The 23,237-nt window shown below is 32.8% G+C and overlaps 1 protein-coding gene across 1 annotated transcript in view; it reads left to right on the top strand.

The window, feature by feature from the left end:
• The window catches only part of LOC141342468 (pleckstrin homology domain-containing family G member 4B-like), a 96,278-nt gene that overhangs the window by 15,396 nt on the left and 57,645 nt on the right, over positions 1-23,237 (top strand). Inside the window, exons 2-4 of the mRNA XM_073846916.1 lie at positions 3,305-3,502; positions 7,248-8,409; positions 23,117-23,231. Of these exons, the coding sequence (XP_073703017.1) occupies positions 3,305-3,502; positions 7,248-8,409; positions 23,117-23,231 (1,475 nt within the window). The remainder of the gene's footprint in view (positions 1-3,304; positions 3,503-7,247; positions 8,410-23,116; positions 23,232-23,237) is intronic.

Raw genomic sequence — 23,237 nt, 5'->3', positions numbered from 1 at the left:
CATTATTGGGTGCTTTAATGATATAACTGCATAAATGTGACATCATTGTGTGATTACGTAAATAAACTATTGAATTGAACCAGTTCATTAAAGCGAACTGTCCAAAAGAATCAGTTCACAGAAAAGATTCATATTTTCCAGGCTTTGGATTACAGGTAATAATGTTGTAAATAATGTTCAGTTTCTTGCACAGACTGATCGTTTCACTTTATAAGATCTCAATATATCGTCAGGAGCCACAGGTATTAATTTTGTGTCAGCCAATATGCTTTTTTTGACTCTCAAAGTGCCGGTAACCATTGACTTGCATTATATGAATCACCAATGATTCTTATTTAAAAGGCTAGTTTACCCAACATGAAAATGTGCTGTTCATTTACTCACCCTCAGGCTAAAATGTAGACTTTTATTTCTTCAGTAGAACAGTAAAGAAAATTTTAAACCGAAACTGTGATCCTTGGTGATTCATTTGATGCAAAGTCAATACCTACTGTCACTTTTAAGAGTTGAAAAAAGCACATCATGCAGCTCAAAATGAATCTCCTTGGCTCCTGATGATATATTGAGGTCTTATGAAGTGAAACGATCAGTTTGTGCAAGAAACTGAACATTATTTACAACATTTACTTGTAATCCAGAGTTTCAGGCAAATGGTCCGGAGTGATGTCCGGTTCGCAAACGAATCGTTCTTTTGAACCAGTTCTTTTTAGTGAACTAGGTGAATCAGTTCATCAAATCTGACTGAATCATCTTAAACAGCTCACAGTTCGAGCAGCACAGATCTGGTTACTCAATCAAAATTCACTTTCAGACACCTGACAGTCACTCCGACTGGAAATGAGTCTAAAAATGAACTGACTGAGGACTCCAGTTCCTCCAACAGTCACTAAACTGAGAAAACAGTTCGAGTCGGACTGATCGGTTGATATGAGCATACCTGAACCAAACACTTGAATAAAAAGACGAAATGGCATAAAACATCCACATTTCACACCATTATTGGGTGCTTTAATAATATAGTTGCATATATGTGATTATGTAAATAAACTCTTGAATTGAACAAGTTCATTGAAACGATGAATCATGGAAAAGAATCAAATTCCCTCGCTCTGTATTACAGGTAAATATGTTGCAAATAATGTTCAGTCTCTTGCACAGACTGATCGTTTCACTTTATAAAATCTCAATATATCGTCAGGAATCACGGTTATTGATTTTGTGTCAGCTAATATGCTCTTTTTGATTCTCAAAGTGCCAGTAGCCATTGACTTGCATTTTATGAATCACCAATGATTCCTATTTAAAAGGCTAGTTTACCCAACATGAAAATGTGCTGTTCATTTACTCACCCTCAGGCCAAGATGTAGACTTTTTTGTCTTCAGTAGAACAGTAAAGAACATTTTAAGCTGAAACTGTGATCCTTGGTGATTCATTTGATGCAAAGTCAATAGCTACTGTTACTTGTAAGAGTAAAAAAAAAAACCACATCATGCAACTCAAAATGAAATATATTGAGGTCTTATGAAGCGAAACGATCAGTTTGTGCAAGAAACTGAGCATTATTTACAACATTGTTACCTGTAATCCAGAGCTTCAGACAAACGTTCTGGAGTGATGTCCGGTTCACAAACAAATCTTTTTTTTTTTAGTTGAGTCAGTTGAATCAGTTCACCAAATCGTCTGAAACAGTTCGCAGTTCGAGCTGCACAAATCTACAAGTTACTCAATCAAAACTCACTTTCAGACGCCTGACATTCACTCCAACTGGAAATGGGACTAAATATGAACTGATTGAGGGCTCCAGTTCCTCCAACAGTCACTAAACTGGGAAAACAGTTTGACTCGGACCAATGATCGGCTGAACTGATCGCTTGAATAAAGGGGCGAAATGAACGTTTTTACACATAAAACATCCACATTTCACACCATTATTGGGTGCTTTAATAATACAGTTGCATATATGTGAAGTCATTGCATGATTGTGTAAATAAACTTTTGAATTGAACCAGTTAATTGAAACAAACTGACCAAAAAAATCATGGAAAATAATCAAATTCCCCCGTTTGTCTGAGGCTCTGGATTAAATATGTTGTAAATACGGTTCAGTTTCTTGCACAGACCAATCGTTTCATTTTATAAAATCTCAATATATCGTCAGGAGTCATGGATATTAATTTAGTGTTGCCTGATCTGTCTGGGTGAACTATCCCTAAACCCAAAGCTGAGCGTCCCAGGTCGCGGTTGTGTTAGTCTAGGATGGTGTGATACATATCCGGCTGGAAAGTCCTCTGCTCCACAGATATGATGTAGTTCTGCATTAGGGACAGGATTTTCCATCCCGCCTGTTATTGTCCAGTCAGTGACGCTACATTGACAGGTGTTTCCTGTCTCATCAGTGTCCCGCGACCTCCTGACATCCTGCTGTTTGTGTTTGTAACTGGGAATTGTGGGATTGAACTTGTGGCCATCAAACCGTCTCACTAACCAAACCAAAAACAATATGCTGCCATTGTTTACGCTATCGCACTGTGCGCAATCATTGACTGTTTGAGTCAGTCTATCAAGACAGAAACTGATGCTTCATATGTCCTACGGTAAATTTTAGCAATTGAAAATATTAAGCTAAAAATACAGTTTTGTAGTATATACAGTACAAGGTGTGTTCAAACTTTTGCTCTGTACTGTATATTTATGTGTTTATCAAAGTTTTTACTCTACATTTGTGCAGTTTTCAGTGGGTTAGTGATATTTTTTAAAAATATATAAATTAATAAATATTTTTTAAATGGGTTTTCATACAAAAACTGCTTTTTTATGTAAAATTCACTTTATAAAAGACCCACATTTCTAACTTTAATTCATGGGGATAACATGGATAATTTCACATGGTTTAGTGTAAGATTTTTGCCCATCTTTTGGAAAAGCCAGTTTTAAAAGTAAAAAAGACATCTACAAATAACTTTTACAAGTAGGTGGCTGTAGAGCTCCACTATTTGCTATTTGCTATTTGACCACCTGAAAGATATTTTTTCACAAGTTTTTTCAGTTGAATTCATATCTAAAGTATAGACCAAAAGTTTGGACACATCTGAGTGAGAAGGTGTGTCCAAACTTTTGGTCTGTACTGTATATGTGTACGAATTTCCACATGCATGGAAATTTATCATGCATAATGAAAATAAAAATATAAAAATAAATATGCATGATGATTTTTGCATGCTTGTCAAATTATATATAAATTAATTGTATTTTTACAATTTAGATTTTTTTTTGGATTGACTGTGAATGTGTGATCTGTTTCAGGACTCGGAGTCATTGGACCGCTGCATTCAGAGCGTGTTATCAGCTCTGTATCCTCCATTCAACGCGTCGGCGGCCACTGTCCTATGGCAGCTCTTTAGCGTAGTGGAAAGACAGTACCGCAGTGACGGCCTGCGCTGCTTCATTGACTTCCTGCTGCCCGCCAAGAGAATCCTGCAGATAATAAGGCAGGAGGCCTGTGTGAGTAATGTTTTTTTTAAATGGTTTTTATATTGAATCATTTTTTTTACATTTAGCAATTTATTAGTAAATGTTGAAACATTACCTAAGATTAATGAATGCTTTAAACATATATATTTTTTTATGTTTTCTATTTACATTAAAAAAATTCCATTTAGCGGCTATTTCAAAACAACTTACAGATAATGAAAGCAACAATTCATCATAATGAGGCAAATAAAACAAGAAGAGCTCATAAAACAGTGTCAGACATTGTTTAGCATAGTACAAGCTAATATTTATTTAGCTATTTTTGATATGCATGTAAATTTATTGCACATAATGCAAATACAAAAATATAAATGAATTTATTTGCATTAGGCATAAAAAATTTACATGCATTTCCAGAATGTATAATAAATATATATATATATATATATATATATATATATATTAGGGGTGTGACGAGATCTCGTGGCACGAGATCTCGCGAGACTCCGATGTGTCCCGCGAGATCTGACTGGTCTCGCGAGAACGTGGCGATATCATGGCAAAACATTTTGCAGTGTTTACATTAGGGCTGCATGACTAATAGTTATATAAATATCACGATCTCTATTCAAACACCCATGCGATCTTATTAATGAATGACAACGATTCAGCATTGTCTATTACAACTGTTTCACGCTCCACTGACGCCGATGTGAAAGTTATTGAAGACATTCAAATCTGCATTCTTACTGCTATGGTTTCAGAAAGCAACACAAACAGTCTTTTTAACCACATAATCATCATCATGTCTTTGTTACAGACATTTAAATAACATAAGTACTGGGATAAAAGCTTATAGTTTGGATATAAACACTTATTGTCTACAGTAGCGATCAAAAACGAAAGTATAACACGTATGTAGAGAAACGTTTATTCTCTTCACCAGGAGAGGGCGACAACTGCACGTTAAAAAAAGTATTTTTCATTGAATTAAACATTCAAGAGATTCCAATAGTGAAAGTCTTTATTAATTGAGACACGGGCTCCTTCATTTTTTTTTTTTTTTTCCAGACTTAAGCAATGAACATTACTTCAGAACCACTAGTAAATTATGTAATTTTGTTTAATTTTCTAATCCTTTTTTTCTTCAGAATCGTGATCTCCAGTTTATAAAAGACAATTGTTTTTCAGTTTACCCAGAATCATGCAGCATTTTTATTACTGCATATAATTCATTAAAATATAAGTTTAATTTCATAAAGTACAAGTTCATATCAAAATGCACCTACATTTATTTTTTTTATTCTTTTTTTGCATTTTGTGTTTTTTGTTGAATAAAATACTATTGTCCCCTATATATTTCATCATTGAGGATTTATTTTAAAAAGTTAAAAAAATCTCGTCTCGTCTCGTTCTCGTGAACCCAAAATCTCGTCTCGTCTCGTCTCGTGAGATAAGTGTCTCGTCACACCCCTAATATATATATATATATATATATATATATATATATATATATATATATATATACACACACACACACACACACACACACACACACACACACACATATATATATATATATGTATGTATATATGTATACAGTAGTAAACATTTGAAGTGGATCGAAACCTTTCATCAAAGTTGAACTAAAACCAAAACAATACCTGTTCTTGTCTTAGGACAACTTTATAATTTATATATATATTTTATATTTTTTACACATAATGCAAATACAAAAAAATAAATGAATTCATTTGCATTATACATTTCCATGCATTTACAGAATGTATAATAAATACAAATATATATATTTAACAATGAAAAAAAAATATATATATATAGTTTATTTGCATAATGCATTATACATTCAGATGCATATCAAAAATAAATAAAAATTTATGTATGTATTAATTTACATTATGCTTAATGTCCATGCTATAATAAAAACTATTTAAATGTGACCCTGGACCACAAACCAGTCATAAGGGTCAATTTTTCGAAATTGAGATTTATAGGTAATCTCAAAGCTAAAAAATAAGCTTTCTATTGATGTATGGTTTGTTAGGATAGGACAATATTTGACCGTGATACATACTATGTGAAAATCAGCAATGTGAGGATGCAAAAACAAAATAAAAATATTGAGAAAATTGGCTTAAATTTTATTTATTTTTTTTATTTTGACATGTACAATGTATTGTTGGCTATTGCTACAAATATATCTGTGCTTTTATTTTATTAAAATTTCTGCCGTCAGTCACTTTTTTTTTTTTTTAGATATTGTTGTTAAAATCAGTAGCGCTGCAACTCAACATGTTCAAGCCATTTATATTCTCCAAGAAAGAAATCTTGCAAGAGTGGGAACATGAGAGGGAGGAGGAATACTTCAGGCTGAAAGAGAGTTCAGTATTGCTCTGAAAAACAGCCCAAACAGAGCTTGTTGTGAGCTCACTGCTTTGAACTTGGCAAAGAGGATCAGGCTGAAATGAAAGACCTGCTCAGGGAGGCTTTGTATTTCTGCAGGTTAGCGCTGTGTGAGCACATAGCTGAAACCTTACGCTCCTGTATTCAGCGCTGCCGTTATTACTCTGAGACGAGGGCTCTCAGCAGCCTCATTTAACTCAGGCATGATCTTTGAGGGAGTCACAGCGTGATGAAGCTCACATGTTCATGCTGCATCAACAGTATCATTATATAGCAACATCGGGGAGTCACTAACAATGCTACTAAATGAACTGTTTCTTTCAGGAGCTAAATTGCAAATGAATATGCAATAAAATACCATTTTTATTTTATTATTTTATTTCGTGCATAAATTGAGTTTAAAATTGAGATTATCCCTTTTCACTGCTGTTTTATTACATAAATTATAGTGTTTTTTAAATTGTATTGCTGATTAATTATTTATTTTATTTTATTTTATTTTGTGAATAAATTGAGTTCCTGAGATACTGTTTTCATTGCATAAATTATAGTGTTTTTAAATTGTATTGCTGATTATTTATTTTATTTTATTTTGTTTTGTTTTATTTTGTTTTGTGAAGAAATTGAGTTGCATGGAATTTTACATTGTCTTTTTTTTTTACTGCTGTTTTCATTACATAAAATATAGTGCTTTTTAAATTGTATTGCTGATTATTATTTATTGTATTTTTATCTTTTCAAATCAGTGTTGTTTTAAATTTGCAGAGGTACTATTATATTTTTATAGTTTTTATTTTTATATTTTCCATTTTCAATTCCGTTTTGGTTAAAGATGTTAGTAATTTTGTTGAGTGTTTAATTTGTATTTGTTTTAATTATTTTAATATGTCAAGTAAACTAAATGAAAAAGTTAAATTAATTTGATAAAATAATGTTTTTTGCATTTTATTTCAGTTCACATTTATTTTATTCCATGTAATTATTTTTTTATATAGTTTTAGTTTAATTTTAATATAATACTTTTAGTTCAAATGAATAATGGCTGGAACCCTAATTGAGAACCTCAGTGTTATTGTGCAAGTATGCTGCCTTTTTATGGTTTATAAGAGTTGTAATTTTTGCAATTCTGTTGGGTGACTCACAAATTTCACATTTTGAAATATATACACTTTTAAATATATATTTTATAATTGCATGATGTTTTAATTCATTGTATTTTTATATTGTGAAATATGCTTCAAGACAGAAACTAATCAATGATTGCAAACTACAAAAATCATTGCTTGTTGCTTGTACCTGTAAAAAAAAGTGGCATTTTATCTAATGAATTCATCCTTTTTATTTCTCACAGCTGCGATTCAAAGGCCTTTTGCTTTACCACGAGGGATGGCCACTGTGTTTGCATGAGAAGGTGGTTCTGCAACTCGCACCCCTGCATAAAGTGCGTCTACGGCAGGGAGATTTCTACCTGCAGGTGGTTCCGTTAGGCCGCAAGGCTGCCAAACTGGTCATAAAATGCCTGTCAGGGAGCGGGCAAGCCATCACAGAGATCCCTGTGGCCGAGAGCATGTACTGCAACGTGTTCACACCCGACTTCCTGCAGAATGTAACGCGTGAGCGCAACCTGCACCCTCTCCAGAACTGCCTCCTCAGCACTGGTGCCGTTGTTTACCGAACGCCTTGGAAGAACGTGGTCAATCCTTTGTTCGTGACTAGCACCGCCGACGCAATCATGCAGGCACGGAGCGGCGGCGGGACCCTGCGGGGTCAGCTCAGTACCTGCAGCACCCACGGATCCACGGGAACGCTCAGTTCCCGAGACTCCCTGGGTGCCGAGTCCACCGTCTCTGAGCCAGTCCTTAGCCGCAGCCTCACGGATATGGGCATCAGCTCCATGCACTCGGAGGATTCGCCTTTGAAAAAGAGTCCCAACTCCCTTCCCCAGACGCCTACCTTGGGCAGCCCGGATCAGGGATGCAATCGAGGCGGAATCGGCCACAAAATCCTTTCATTCAGCACGGACCTTAGCAATCCTGGCCTTCGCAAGCGGCATCCTAGAGACTCTGCAGCTTTCGAGTCGCGCAGGCTTTTCCGCAAGTCATACATGGAGGCGCTTCAGAACCCCATGAACCTTGGCTCCAGCTCCGAATCAATTTTGGAGGAAGGGATGGAGTCAGAGCCAGGATCACGTCGTGGATCCGGCCCGAAGGAGCCAATCCCACGGAGAATCTGTGCTCGTGGATGGCTGGGAGGAGATGAATCTCACAACAGTTCTCCCGCCGTCCATCCATCCAAGAGCGGCGAGCTCAGTCCAGGCGAGAGACGCTCTAAATCTCTTGAACGTACTAACAAGGCCTTGCAGGTTAAAGGCCACCGTGCGCGGTCGTCCTCCGGTGGATCCGGTAGCGGCATTCCCAAGAAACTTATGAACGGTTATGCATTTCGTTTCGGAAAATTGGACTTGGAGGCGGCCTTTCCTGGCATCGAGAAACGGAGCAGCAAAGAGAACTCAGGTAAAAATGTTTTGTCAAATATTTTGAGGTTCGAAATTCCAGTGCCAAGGTCATGGGTTTGATTCTCAGGGAATGCATGAACTGATCAAATGCACACCTTGAATGTAATGTCTCAGGGGTGTCCAGTCATGCTCCTGATGGGCCAAAGTCCTGCAGAGTTTAGTTCCAGCACACTTGCTTGGAAGTTTTTAGTGAGTCTGAAGACCTTGATTAGTTGGTTCAGGTGTGTTTAATTAGGGTTGTAGCTAAACTCTGTAGGACATTGGCTGTCCAAGAACAGGTTTGGACAACCCTGCTGTACATAAAAAATGCAGCTGAGCATCTTGTTTAGGATTCTTTCATCAAGAACAGGACCGGAAAAGGTTTCCCTTCTGAAATGGTGGCACTAGCAATGCCAAGGTCATAGGTTCGATTCTCAGGGAATGCATGAACGGATCAAGTGCATACCTTGAATGCAATGTAAGTTCATCAGGGTTGTCCAGTCCTGCTCCTAAAGGATCAATGTTCTGCTTCATCTTGCCTCAACACATCTGCTGGGAAGTTTCTAGTATGCCTAGTAAGAGCTTGATTAGCTGGTTCAGGTGTGTCTAGTTGGGGTTGGAGCTAAACTCTGCAAGACACCGGACCTCCAGGACCGAGTTTGGGCACCCCTGTTTAAGTGGGTTTGAAGACCTCGATTAGTTGGTTCAGGTGTGTTTAATTAGGGTTGGAGCTAAACTGCGGGACATTGACTGTCCAAGAACAAATGGTGGCACTAGCAATGCCAAGGTCATGGGTTCAATTCACAGGGAATGCATGAACTGATCAAATGCATACCTCTGTAGACCTTAACTAGTTGGTTCAGGTCTGATAACCCCTGATGTACTGTATGGTGACATTTACATTTATGCATCTGGCAGATGCTTTTATCCAAAATGTCTTGAATTGCAAACGAGGTGTACTGTACATTTGATTAGTTTATGCATACCTTGGAAATCAAACCCTTGACCGTGGCGTTGCTTACATACAAGGTTTGGAGCTAAACTCTGCGAGACACTGGCCATTTAAGAACAGGTTTGGACGCCCCTACAGTGCATAAAGAACACTACAAAGCATCTTGTTTAGGATTCTTTCCCACCAAGAACAAGACCAGAATAAGCTTCCCTTAACAATTCATGGTTTTAACAATGCCGTGGTCATGGGTTTGATTTCCAGGGAATTCGTGAACTGATAAAATTCTTACCCTGAATGTAAAGCAAGTCATTTTGGATAAAAGCATCTGCCAAATGTATAAATGTAAACCATTTCTTCTGATGCAGAGTTTAGCTCCAACCAGCTTCAACACACCTGTTGACCTGGATGAGATGGTTAAGGTATGGAAAAACCTGATGTACATTATGGTATTTGCATTGATTCATTTGCCAGATGCTTTTATTCAAAGTGATTTGCATTGCAATCAAGGTGTGCATTTGATCAGTTTGTGCATTCCCTGGGAATTGAACCCATGACCTTAGTGCTGCTAACATACAAGTGTAAGGAGCTAAACTCTGACCACCCCTCCTCGTTTAGGATTCTTTCTCACCAAGAACAAGACCAGAACAGGCTTCCCTTATTAAATAATGGCACTAGAAATGTCATGGGTTTGATTCCCAGGGAAGTCATGAACTGATGAAGTGCTTACCTTGAATGCAAAGCAAGTCATTTTGGATAAAGGTGTCTGCCAAATGCATAAATGTAAACCAGTCCTTCTGGAGGGTCAACATCCTGCAGCCAGCTCCAAGCGGAAGTTTCTAGTGAGTCTGAAGACCTTGATTGGTTGGTTTAGGTGTGATCACCCTTGAGGTACAGTATGGTTTTTTAAAATGTATGCATCTGGCAGATGCTTTTTTCCAAAGCAACTTGAATTGCATTCAAGGTATGCATGTGATCAGTTCATGCATTCCCTGGGAATCAAACCCGTGACCTTGGTGTTGCTAAAATCATACTCTACAAGGGTTGGAGCTAAACTCTGCAGGACAGTGACCCTCCTGGAACAGGATTGAACACTCTTGCTGTACATAAATAACATGGCAGAGCATCTTGTTTGTAATTCTTTCTCACCAAGAACAACCTTCTTTTATCAAATCATGTCGCCTAAGGCTATAAGAGCCAGTTCTGGTTCCAGACAGTTGTGGTCCAGTGTGTAATTATCACTTGCAGTGAGCTTTGGGATTTTCGGAAGAGACAGCTTGTCATTCCTCTGGCATGATTTTATGGCTTGCGACCGGCTGCATGTGAGGGCTAATAGCGTGTGTGTTTTGGAATGCTCCAGTGGCCCTGCCCTGTTACAGAGGGTGCTTGTCTTTCCAAAGTGTTTGCTGTACCCCAAAGGCACGATACTGCACTGAATGCGTTGCCAGGGAGACTGCGCTGTTTTATTTAGCTCTTCCTGCTATTGAGCGTTTGAAAGAAAGAGCATTTTGCCCTCCGTCTAGCGCTTCAGGCCAGGGGTGTGTTTGGGGTCCATCCGCAGGAAATTCCAAACTGTCCGGCATTCTTAAGATTTTGGGTTACTTTGTCACGTGAAGGGGTTGTATCACTAAGACCATGTCCTAACCAAGTTCAACCGAATACATATTAATCCAGTTTGTTGATCCAGCTGTGCCAAGTGACATTTTACTTGATCAATCACTTTATCGCAAAAAAATTTTATTGGTCCAAAAGGATGCACCAAATTATTTATTTATATAATAAAATGCACTGTCCCTGTTAAAAAAAACAAATTATGAATATATAAGTAAATTAGTTAAAATCACTATTGTTTTATAATTAATGTAATATATATTTTAGGACATTATTTATTTATATATATATATATAATATATAATATAATATTTTAATGATTATAGTTTGTAATTAATATATATAACTGTACTAAATACATATTTTTTGTTCTGCATATACAGTATATACTTCAATATTGTTTTCATAATTTGATTTATTTATGTTTATTGTTACTTATATTATTATTTTATATATTTAAATAATTAGTAATAATAATTAAAACTATATATATATTGTTTTCATATTTTTTTATATATTAATAATTTTATTTATTATAATAATGTTGAATTATGTATTTATATAAATAGTATAGATTTTTTTTATATTTATTAAAAAAAAATATATATATAGATTTTATTTAGTTATAATAACACTATATATAATTATAATTACAATGTTATATAGAATATTTCAATTATTATAATTAATTTGTAATATAATAATTCTAATAAATTATTATAATTTATAATTATTACTTTAAATAATTATTTAGTAATACTAATTAAAACTTTCTGTGTGTGTGTGTGTGTGTGTGTGTGTGTGTGTGTGTGTGTTTATATTCTACATATACATACTTAATATTTTGTTTTCATAATTTAGCATAATTTATTTAGCATATATATATATAGTACTTTAATATTTAATTATATTCAGTTTTCAATTCTAATAATAATTACATTAATATTATTATTATCCTTTTATCCTATCTATTTAATTGCCCAATCTCTTCAATCTCTAAATGGCTAAATATCACCTTAATGATATAATCATCTCTAATTACTTTGCACAGCATTTTTGCTTTCAGTGTAAGAACAAAATACGACCCGTCACGGCAAGCCTGGTTAGGAGGTGGTGTTTGGTGAATTCATTCTCTATGGCTCTCATTTTACTTTCGTTCTCTAGTTAGCACACACACACACACACACACAGAGTGTGGTTTAGGTAAATTCCCATCTGGGATTCTGCAGAGTCCCTCTGTTCTCTGGCTTTCTTTCCCACACATGAAAATCAGAGCCATTGAGTCTCGGCAGGAAGCCACGGCGGATCCGGTGACCCACCTGAGGGAGGATCTCTGTGCCGCTTACCTGCATCACTCCCAGCGCTGTTCAGCTCCCATCCAGATGGTTTGCCTCCATCATAATGGGGACCATTGTGTCCCGTTGGGTCGGTGAGGATGCTGAAGAGCGGCTTAAAGAGTAAAGCCCATCTCTACGTAATATCTGTCCGGCTACAAAGCCAGAGCGAAGCAGGGGTCAGTCAGACTTTGTTCAGCAAACAAATGCCAATGACTTTGAGGCCGGATCAGATTACGGCTGATGTGGTTTTTGCTTGGCCTTTGTGATTGCATGAGGTCCCTGGTGATTTGAGCTGGTTCCCATGATACCCCAGAGCTCAGCCTCGATCTCACAGACGTATGCAAAGTCAAGCAAATGATGTCAGGTGGCTTTTTGAACAGTGTTGGTTAATAACTAACTAAAAGCAGTGACACTAGTAACTTGTTTTATCTTCCCCAGCAACAACCTACATTTTCCAACTAGTCAAGTACAGCTTTACAACCCACAGGGTTTCCGCGGGGTCTTAAAAAGTCTAAAATTTAAAAATCAAAATTTTAGGCCTTAAAAAGTCTTAAATTCGCTGTTCTAGGTCTTAAATAATTTCACACAGGTCTTATTTTTCCGATGTCCATGTAACGCTACCTCTAATGCTCATTTAAATTCTCTTTTTGTTGTTTCCGTGGTGTTGTAGTTCTTTATTTCACTATTCCAAATATAATTTGCTGTATTTAAACTACAAATGAGACCAGCATGCAATAGCCAATCAGCTTTCTGTTATTGGCGGAGTGTCTCTCGGATTGTACCGCAGAAGTAAAATGGATTTAACTTTTTAGCTATGGGGAAGTGCAAGTTTAGCGATACTTAGCTTGAAAAAAAACTGAATATAGGGCTTGGCTAAGGCCAGTTGCTAACAACTAGATTTTTTTCCTCCCTCTGTGGAAGTTACTGCGTCTTCAGAATCGCAGTAGCAGAATACAGGTCAAACTACCTTTTTCTGTATATAATGTTATCAATAATAATAAGAAATATAGGTCGAGCTAGCTGACCGCCAGCGTTCGAAAAACTTTTAAAATGTTTTTTTTTTTTTTACTTGCCCGACCGAACAAACCGCCTGATTAAAACTGAAGTGACAAAAACAACTAGTGAAGCATCCAAAGGCAAGAAAGATTTATATTTTAATACATTCAACGTAAACAGAAATTGATAATGGATAGTGTATTTCTGGTCTATTTGTGACATACTTTAAAACAAATGAATGTAACAGCACTCTAAAGAAACACACTGAGGTAAAAATTTTAAATGTATAGTTTATTTATAACATGATATAGTTCAGTAATATACCAAGTGAACTTTTTGCTAAAAATTCTCACAATTACAAATGTTACATTAATTTTAGCTCAATAAAAAATTAGTTAGTCAAGTAGTTACTTACATATTAGAGAATATGCAACATTAGCAGAAGCATTCTCCTAGCAACATTCTGCTCTGATTCAGCGTTTTGCTCGAATCAGTTGAAATAACTCGCTCATGAAGTGACTTACCGCCACCTGCTGGTAATTTAGTGTGTTTAAAAGTATGCCTCCACACCCAACATTTCTAATGCATATATTTATAAATCAATAAATGTATTTAAAACATTAATCTCACTTTTAATTTTGCAGTGTAAATTATGTAATCTCACTGCTAACAGCCATTTAGAATTTATTGATAAAGGTAATGCATACATTTCAAAACTAAAAAAAGGCCTTTATAAAGGTAAATCAAATATGCAGATTTAAGATGTAAAAGCTAATAGAGCACTGATGAAAATATTGCTTCAGAATTTTTTTTTTACATCGGATATTTCTAGTGGTACTTTTATGGGGATATTTTGTGTGGAATAGTATCTGCTGATATGAAAAGTTCACTGTATATCGTAGTAATAAATTTAATTTATGACAGCCATGAAATTGCGTTTACTTTTTACATTAAACACATTAAATATTACATATATGCATGTAATATAATATCTATTTCCATTACAGGTTTCGGTCTTAAATTTCATATAAGGTGGTATTAAAAAGGTCTTAAAAAGTCTTAAATTTCACTTGTTCATATCTGCAGAAACCCTGAACCCAGCAAACTGATGAGAAACTCATATGTAGCATTGGAAATTCTGATTTGTTCTGGTGAACCGATTCATTTAAATAATTCATATAAATCACCTGATTCAAGAAAGTTTATTTGTTCTAGTAAATCAGTTCATTCAGATGATTCATGTAAATTAACTGATCAAAAAAGTCTATTTACAGAAATTTTACAGCATTGGAAATTTGTATTCATTTCAGTGAATTGCGAGGATTCATATTAAATCAACTGATTCAAAAAAGTCTGTTTGTTTTAGTGAATCGGTTCATTCAAATGATTCATGTTAATGAACTGATTTTTTTTTTTTTTTTAAGTCTATTTGCAACATTTTAGCATTGGAAATGTACAGTACCGAGCAAAAGTTTGGACACACCTTCTCATTCAAAGAGTTTTCTTTATTTTCATGAAACTTTGCTGGAAGTATCGTCTGGGTCTCTACACATGAACTCCAGCATTGAGAACATTGTTTGTGGAAACAGAGTTTACTAAAAAGAAAGGTTTTGAACAACTCACTTTCACAGTTTGAGTTTCCTCTCGCGGCCGTCTTGCCAGTCAAGAAGTGTCCATCTCCGAATGCGAATTATAATTACCATTAGGTAAAAAACATTGAATAATACTTTTTAGTATTATTATTAGACTACCTATTGAAGCTCATCAAGAGAATGCCAAGAGTGTGCAAAGCAGTAATCAAAGCAAAAGGTGGCTACTTTGGAGAACCTAGAATATGACATATTTTCAGTTGTTTCACACTTTTTTGTTATGTACTGTATATAATTCCACATGTGTTAATTCATAGTTTTGATGCCTTCAGTGTGAATCTACAATTTTCATAGTCATGAAAATAAAGAAAACTCTTTGAATGAGAAGGTGTGTCCAAACTTTTGGTCTGTACTGTATATTCATTCCAAAGAATCGGTTAATTCAAATGATTCATGCAAATCACCTGATTCAAGAAAGTCTGTCTGTTCTAGTGAATCAGTCATCGGATTAAAAAAATATATATATATTTACAAAATTTTTATAGTACTGGAGATTCAGATTTTTTCCTAATGAATCAATTCATTTAAATGATTCATGTAAATCACCTGATTCAAGAAAGTCTCTTCTTGTGAATCAGTTCATTCAGATGATTCATGTAAATCAACTGTTTAAAAAAGTCTATTTGATCCAGTGAATCAATTAATTCAGATGATTTAAATCAGCAGATTAAAAAAAAAAACAATTTGCAACATTTTTATAGCATTGGAAATTCTGAATCAATCTAGTGAATCAATTCTTTCAGATGATTAATGTAAATAAACTGATCCAAAAAAGTCTGTTTGCAACAAAAAATTATAGCATTGGAAATTCTGAATCAATCTAGTGAATCAATTCATTCAGATGATTCATATAAATAAACTGATCAAAAAAAGTCTGTTTGCAAATTTTTTTTTATAGCATTGGAAATTCTGAATCAATCTAGTGAATCAATTCTTTCAGATGATTATTGTAAATAAACTGATCCAAAAAAGTCTGTTTGCAACAAAAAATTATAGCATTGGAAATTCTGAATCAATCTAGTGAATCAATTCATTCAGATGATTCATGTAAATAAACTGATCCAAAAAAGTCTGATTGCAAATTTTTTTTATTGCATTGGAAATTCTGAATCAATCTAGTGAATCAATTCTTTCAGATGATTCATGTAAATAAACTGATCCAAAAAAGTCTGTTTGCAACAAAAAATTATAGCATTGGACATTCTGAATCAATCTAGTGAATCAATATATTCAGATGATTCATATAAATAAACTGATCCAAAAAAGTCTGTTTGCAACAAAAAATTATAGCATTGGAAATTCTGAATCAATCTAGTGAATCAATTCTTTCAGATGATTAATGTAAATAAACTAATCCAAAAAAGTCTGTTTGCAACAAAAAATTATAGCATTGGAAATTCTGAATCAATCTAGTGAATCAATTCATTCAGATGATTCATATAAATAAACTGATCCAAAAAAGTCTGTTTGCAAATTTTTTTTTATAGCATTGGAAATTCTGAATCAATCTAGAGAATCAATTCTTTCAGATGATTAATGTAAATAAACTGATCCAAAAAAGTCTGTTTGCAACAAAAAATTATAGCATTGGAAATTCTGAATCAATCTAGTGAATCAATTCATTCAGATGATTCATGTAAATAAACTGATCCAAAAAAGTCTGATTGCAAATTTTTTTTATTGCATTGGAAATTCTGAATCAATCTAGTGAATCAATTCTTTCAGATGATTCATGTAAATAAACTGATCCAAAAAAGTCTGTTTGCAACAAAAAATTATAGCATTGGACATTCTGAATCAATCTAGTGAATCAATTCATTCAGATGATTCATGTAAATAAACTGATCCAAAAAAGTCTGTTTGCAACAAAAAATTATAGCATTGGAAATTCTGAATCAATCTAGTGAATCAATTCATTCAGATGATTCATGTAAATAAACTGATCCAAAAAAGTCTGTTTGCAACAAAAAAGTATAGCATTGGAAATTCTGAATCAATCTAGTGAATCAATTCATTCAGATGATTCATGTAAATAAACTGATCCAAAAAAGTCTGATTGCAATTTTTTTTTATTGCATTGGAAATTCTGAATCAATCTAGTGAATCAATTCTTTCAGATGATTCATGTAAATAAACTGATCCAAAAAAGTCTGTTTGCAACAAAAAATTATAGCATTGGACATTCTGAATCAATCTAGTGAATCAATTCATTCAGATGATTCATGTAAATAAACTGATCCAAAAAAGTCTGTTTGCAACAAAAAATTATAGCATTGGAAATTCTGAATCAATCTAGTGAATCAATTCATTCAGATGATTTATATAAATAAACTGATCCAAAAATGTCTGATTGCAAATTTTTTTTATTGCATTGGAAATTCTGAATCAATCTAGTGAATCAATTCACTCGGAAGATTCATGTTAATGAACTGATCCAGAAAAGTCTGTTTGTTACATTTTTATAGAAATTGGAAATTTTGATTTGTTGTTGTGAATGAGTTCATTCAAATAATTGATGTAAATTAACAAGTGTCACAATTTTAGAGCATATTTAGTTACATTGTGCATGTTTTCAAAATGTATGAATTTATTTATTTTTTTAATTATTCCATATTTTTAATTTCACCAAGTATAATTATATCCATTAATAGGTGAATGATGATATCGTAATTGAGAATTTTTCATTCAGAAAAATAGGTTTGCAGTATTTTATAACGTAACCAAAAGAAACTCAGTTGTAGCATTCAAAATTATGATTCAAAATAAAATTAGTAAAGGTTTCTACAACAGACTTTTATAGTTCTGTATGAACTAAACTGAGATGAGGTCATTCAGAAAAATGCATTCGGTTTGTTTTGTGTGTGAGAAGTTTCAGTGTCCATTTTAAACTTCCTGATTGTTGAGGAAATGCATCACAAACAGAAGCAAATCTCAGATTAAAACAGGAAATGAAGTCATGAGAATAACAATAGTGCAGGAGATAACAGGAGTTTAAAGTCTTTACTTTCAAAAACATAACTTTACATTGTTCATGTGTAAGATGTGCTTATATATGCTGAAAGAACACAAATATTTTGACACAGTATGTCACTATTCTTATGCAAAAAGATGAAAGATCTTTAAATGAAGTTCAACATACTTTCAGGACAAGGACAGGCTTATTATTTTTTCTCAATATGTAAGAGTTTTAAAGGGGCCAGGGAAATAACAGAGATTCGGATAAGAACAACAGATAGATAGTGATAATAGATAATCATTATTTATTTATTTAGCTATTTTATTTTATTAATCAGTGAATCAAATTATACAGATGATTTGTGTAAATTAACTGATTTAAAAAAGTATATTTGCAACATTTTTATAGCATTGGAAATTCTGAATCATTCTAGTGAATCGCTTCAGCCAACATGCAGCATGCTTTTATACTTTATTTACTATAGTTTACTGCTGTTTTTCATGTTTATAAATAATTATTAATTATAATATCATTTAAGCATTTTTTATAGCAGTAAGTATAATGTGGAAACCTGTTTCTGCTACTGAATAAAAAATAAAAAAAAAGGATTTGCAGCTTTTTATCTCAAAATTGTGACTTTTTTTCCCCTCAGAATCGTGTGATATAAACTTGCAATTGCGAGTTATGAAGTCCAATTCTAAGGGGAAAAACATACTAATATATAATAATAATATTATAATAAAATATTTAATTATATTTTTTTTATAATTTAATTTTATATTTTATTATAATAATAATCTTTATAACAATTCTGACTTTGTTTTCTCAGAATTGCATGATATAAGCTCACAATTCTGAGAATACAAAGTCAAAATTGTGATAAAGATAAAAGAAAAAATTGAGATGAAAGTCACAGTTTCTTTATATATATATATATATATATATATATACACACACACACACACACACACACATATATATATATATATATATATATATATATATATATGTATATATATACATATATATATATATATATATATGTGTGTATATATATGTATATATGTATATATATGTGTGTGTATATATGTATATATATGTGTGTATATATATGTATATATATGTGTGTATATATGTATATATATGTGTGTATATATGTATATATATGTGTGTATATATATATATATATATGTGTGTATATATATGTATATATATGTGTGTATATATGTATATATATATGTGTGTGTGTATATATATATATATATATATATATATATATATATATATATATATATATATATTATTCATTGGCAGAAACAGGCTTCCATAATATAATTATCTGTTGAAGTTTAATTAATTTAATTAATTCAGAAGAAGAAGTTTACAGCGTTTTATTTTATTTTATGATTTAGTAAATCCATTTATGCAGGTGTTTATGCAAATAACTGATTTTATTTTTTACTTAATTCTTTTTAATTCTATATTTTAAATATGTTTAATTAATTAATTTATTTATTTTAAGTCTATTATTTGTGTAAAATGCATTATGTTGTGATCTTTCCTTTATTGGTTGATATTCAAATGTTCTTCCTCAGTGCCAAAAAATGTTAAAATATTGTATAACTTCTAGCACAGTGTATTACGATTGTTAAGTACTTTGAAAAATATTCGTTTTATTTGGATAATTTAATCCTTGAAAGAAGGGTTGTAATGTTTGTGAAAGCTGTTGGTGAACTTCTCTGCGGCAGTGTTTCCTCTCAGGATGAGGGGAACAAGTTGTGTTGTATTGTATTGTTTGGGTTGCTGGGTTTGAAAGAAACAGCCTAAGGCTTTAGATTCAGGAGAAAGTTCACAAACATCTGCTTCAGCTGGGATTGACAGCCGTAGCATTCCTCAAACCACAGCCTGAGGGCCCAGAAATCTCTGTGCGTGTGTTTGTGCGCCTCACACACCTGGTCTCCATCGTGACTCAACATTGACTCGCTCTATAGTTTTTGTCACACCTGAACCAAATCTTGCATCCTTCCAGACAGTCTCGTCAATATATGTGCTATATACACTACTGTTCAAAGATTTAGAGTCAGTAAGACATGTTTTGAAAGACGTCTCTTCTGCTCACCAAGGCTGCATTTATTTGATCAAAACACAGTAGAAAATCTGAAATATTATTACAATTTAGTGTACCTGTTTTCTATGTGAATATCTTTTAAAATATAGTTTATTTTTGTGATTAAAGCTGTATTTTCAGCATCATTACTCTAGTCTTTAGTATCACATGATCCTTCAGAAATCATTCTAATATGCTGATTTGCTGCTTAAAAATCCATTTTTATAAAGTACATTTATATACTGTGAGGAACTATGTTTTAGGCTTTGATGAAAATTATAGTATATTACTTTTGTAATTTTACTTTGAAGTAGAATTATTATTGTATTATTATTTCTTATTATATTATACTAAATATTTTTACTGTGAAATATTACAATGGCAATATTTCTTACTTTAAGAATTTTTATTTGAATATTTTTGTTTATTAGTGAAATGATTCTCTTCTGCTCACCAAGGCTGCGTTTATTTGATCAAAAACACAGTAAAAAAATCTGAAATATTATTACACTTTACTATAACTGTTTTCTATGTGAATATCTGTTAAAATATAATTTATTCCTGTGATGCAAAGCTGAATTTTCAGCATCTTTACTCCAGTCTTCAGTCTCACATGATCCTTTCAGAAATCATTAAAAAACATTTCTTGATGTTGAAAACAGTTTTTTTTTTTCAATTATCAGACAATTATCAAATCGCAAATGCTGCATTTTTATAAAATACATTTATACACTGTGTTTCAGAGTAAAGCGAGGCACTGTGTGAAAAACGAAAAAAGAAACTAAATTAGGCTCATTTGAAAACTAAGAAATTATTATATTATTATATTATACTAAATGTTTATTTTGCTGTGAAATATTACAATAGCAATATTTCTTACTTTAAGCATTGATATTTAAATATTTTTATTTCGTAGTGAAAGAAGTCTCTAATGCAGAAACACAAAAACACTATAAAAAAAATCTGAAATATTATTACAATTTAAAATAGCTTTTTTCTATGTGAATATCTGCTAAAGTATAATTTTTTTTTGTGATCAAAGCTGAATTTTCAGCATCATTACTGCAGTCTGAAGTATCACATGATGCTTCAGAAATCATTCTAATATGCTGATTTGCTGCTTAAAAAACATTTCTTGATGTTGAAAACAGTTGTTTTGCTTCATATTTCAAATACCAACAACACCAAAGACACTTAGATTTATTCTTTTTGTAATATTCATTATAAAAATATAAATAAACTCATTTTTTTGTTGTGCACTGTGGCCCTGTGTTTTAGGCTTTGATGAAAATTGAAAATAAAAAAACAAAACAGAAATTATAGTATATTACTATTGTAATTTTACTGTACTAAAGTAAAATTATTATTGTTGTAATTATTACTATTTTTATATATTTATTATAATATTCTAAATGTTTTAATTTTTTTTACTGTGAAATATTACAATAGCAATATTTTTTTTTTTTTTTAGTAGTGAAAGAGGTCTTTTCTGCTCACCAAGGCTGCATTTATTTAATCAAAAAAACAGTAAAAAAATATTAAATATTATTACAATTTGAAATAGCTGTTTTCATTGTGAATATCTGTTCAAATATAATTAATTGCTGTGATCAAAGCTGTATTTTCAGCATCATTACTCCAGTCTTCGGTGTCACATAATGCTTTAAAAATCATTCTAATAAGCTGATTTGCTCAAGAAACATTTCTGATTATTATCAATGCTGAACAGTTGTTTTGCTTCATATTTTTGTTGAAACGTTACACATTTTGTTTTTCAGGATTCACAGATGAATTGAAAGTTTAAAAGAACAGCATTTATTTGAAATAGAAATCTTTTGTAACATTATAAATGTCACTTTTGACCAATTTAATGCATCCTTGATAAGTAAAAGTATTAATTTCTTTTAAAATACAAAAGTTAGTGACCCACATCTTTTGAACGGTAGTGTAGTTCATTTCAGATTATGAAATGTGTTTGATTTAACAGTCAAATGAACTGATTGTTTGCATCTTAATTTGTTTTAAACATATCAAACCCTGTAAATACTCCATCATTTGCATTTTACGTTCTGAAAACATCTGACAAATAATTTTAGTTATGAATTTTTGAATTTATTCACATAAATGTGACCCTGGACCACAAAACCAGTCTTAAGTCGCTGGGGTATATTTGTAGCAATAGCCAAAAATACATTGCATGGGTCAAAATTATTGATTTTTCTTTTATGCCAAAAATTATTAAGAAATTAAGTAAAGATTATGTTCCATGAAGATTTTTTGTAAAATTCCTACTGTAAACATATCAAAATGTAATTTTTGATTTGTAATATGCATTGTTAAGAACCTAATTTGGACAACTTTAAAGGTGATTTTCTCAGTCTTTTTGATTTTTTTGCATCCTCAGATTTCTGATTTCAAATAGGTGTATCTCAGCCAAATATTGTCCTATCCTAACAAACCATACATCAATAGAAAGCTTATTTATTGAGCTTTCATATGATATATAGATCTCAGTTTTGTCAAATTTAACCTTATGACTGGTTTTGTGGTCCAGGGTCACAAATAAGCTTTCTATTGATGTATGGTTTGTTAGGATAGGACAATATTTGGACAAGAGATACATCTATTTGAAAATCTGGAATCTGAGGGTGCAAAAAATCAAAATACTGAGAAAATCACCTTTAAAGTTGTCCAAATTAAGTTCTTAACAATGCATATTACTAATCAAAAATTACATTTGGATAGGTTTACAGTAGGAATTTTACAAAAAATCTTCATGGAACATGATCTTTACTTAATTTCCTAATGATTTTTGGCATAAAAGAAAAATCAATAATTTTGACCCATACAATGTATTTTTGGCTATTGCTACAAATATACCCCAGCGACTTAAGACTGGTTTTGTGGTCCATTTAAATGCAAAATGCTATTAACATCTCTAAACGTTCTCATATAAGACTCCCGACAAGGAGGAATCATGAAACTGTTGTGCAATCTTTAGGAAATTTAATGAGTAACTAAAATGTGCCAATGTTCAGTGTTGCTTCATTTTTAATCATCATCAACATGAGGTGTTTGTCATAATGAGATTTCATGCTCGGATCTGTGTTTGTGTGTTCAGGTCTCTCTGATGACGGTTTGCGTTCGAGCCCCAGGAGGAACAGTAACAGCGGCGATGAGTTGGTTTCTCCCAAACCCTCCAGCAGAAGCGTGGTCTCTCCTGCCCCGTCCGCGGCGCCCCC

Source organism: Garra rufa, chromosome 9 (assembly GCF_049309525.1).
Source record: "Garra rufa chromosome 9, GarRuf1.0, whole genome shotgun sequence".
Lineage (NCBI taxonomy): Eukaryota > Metazoa > Chordata > Actinopteri > Cypriniformes > Cyprinidae > Garra > Garra rufa.
Note: the sequence above shows the minus strand (reverse complement) of the source record. Positions and strands in the feature narration are given on the sequence as shown.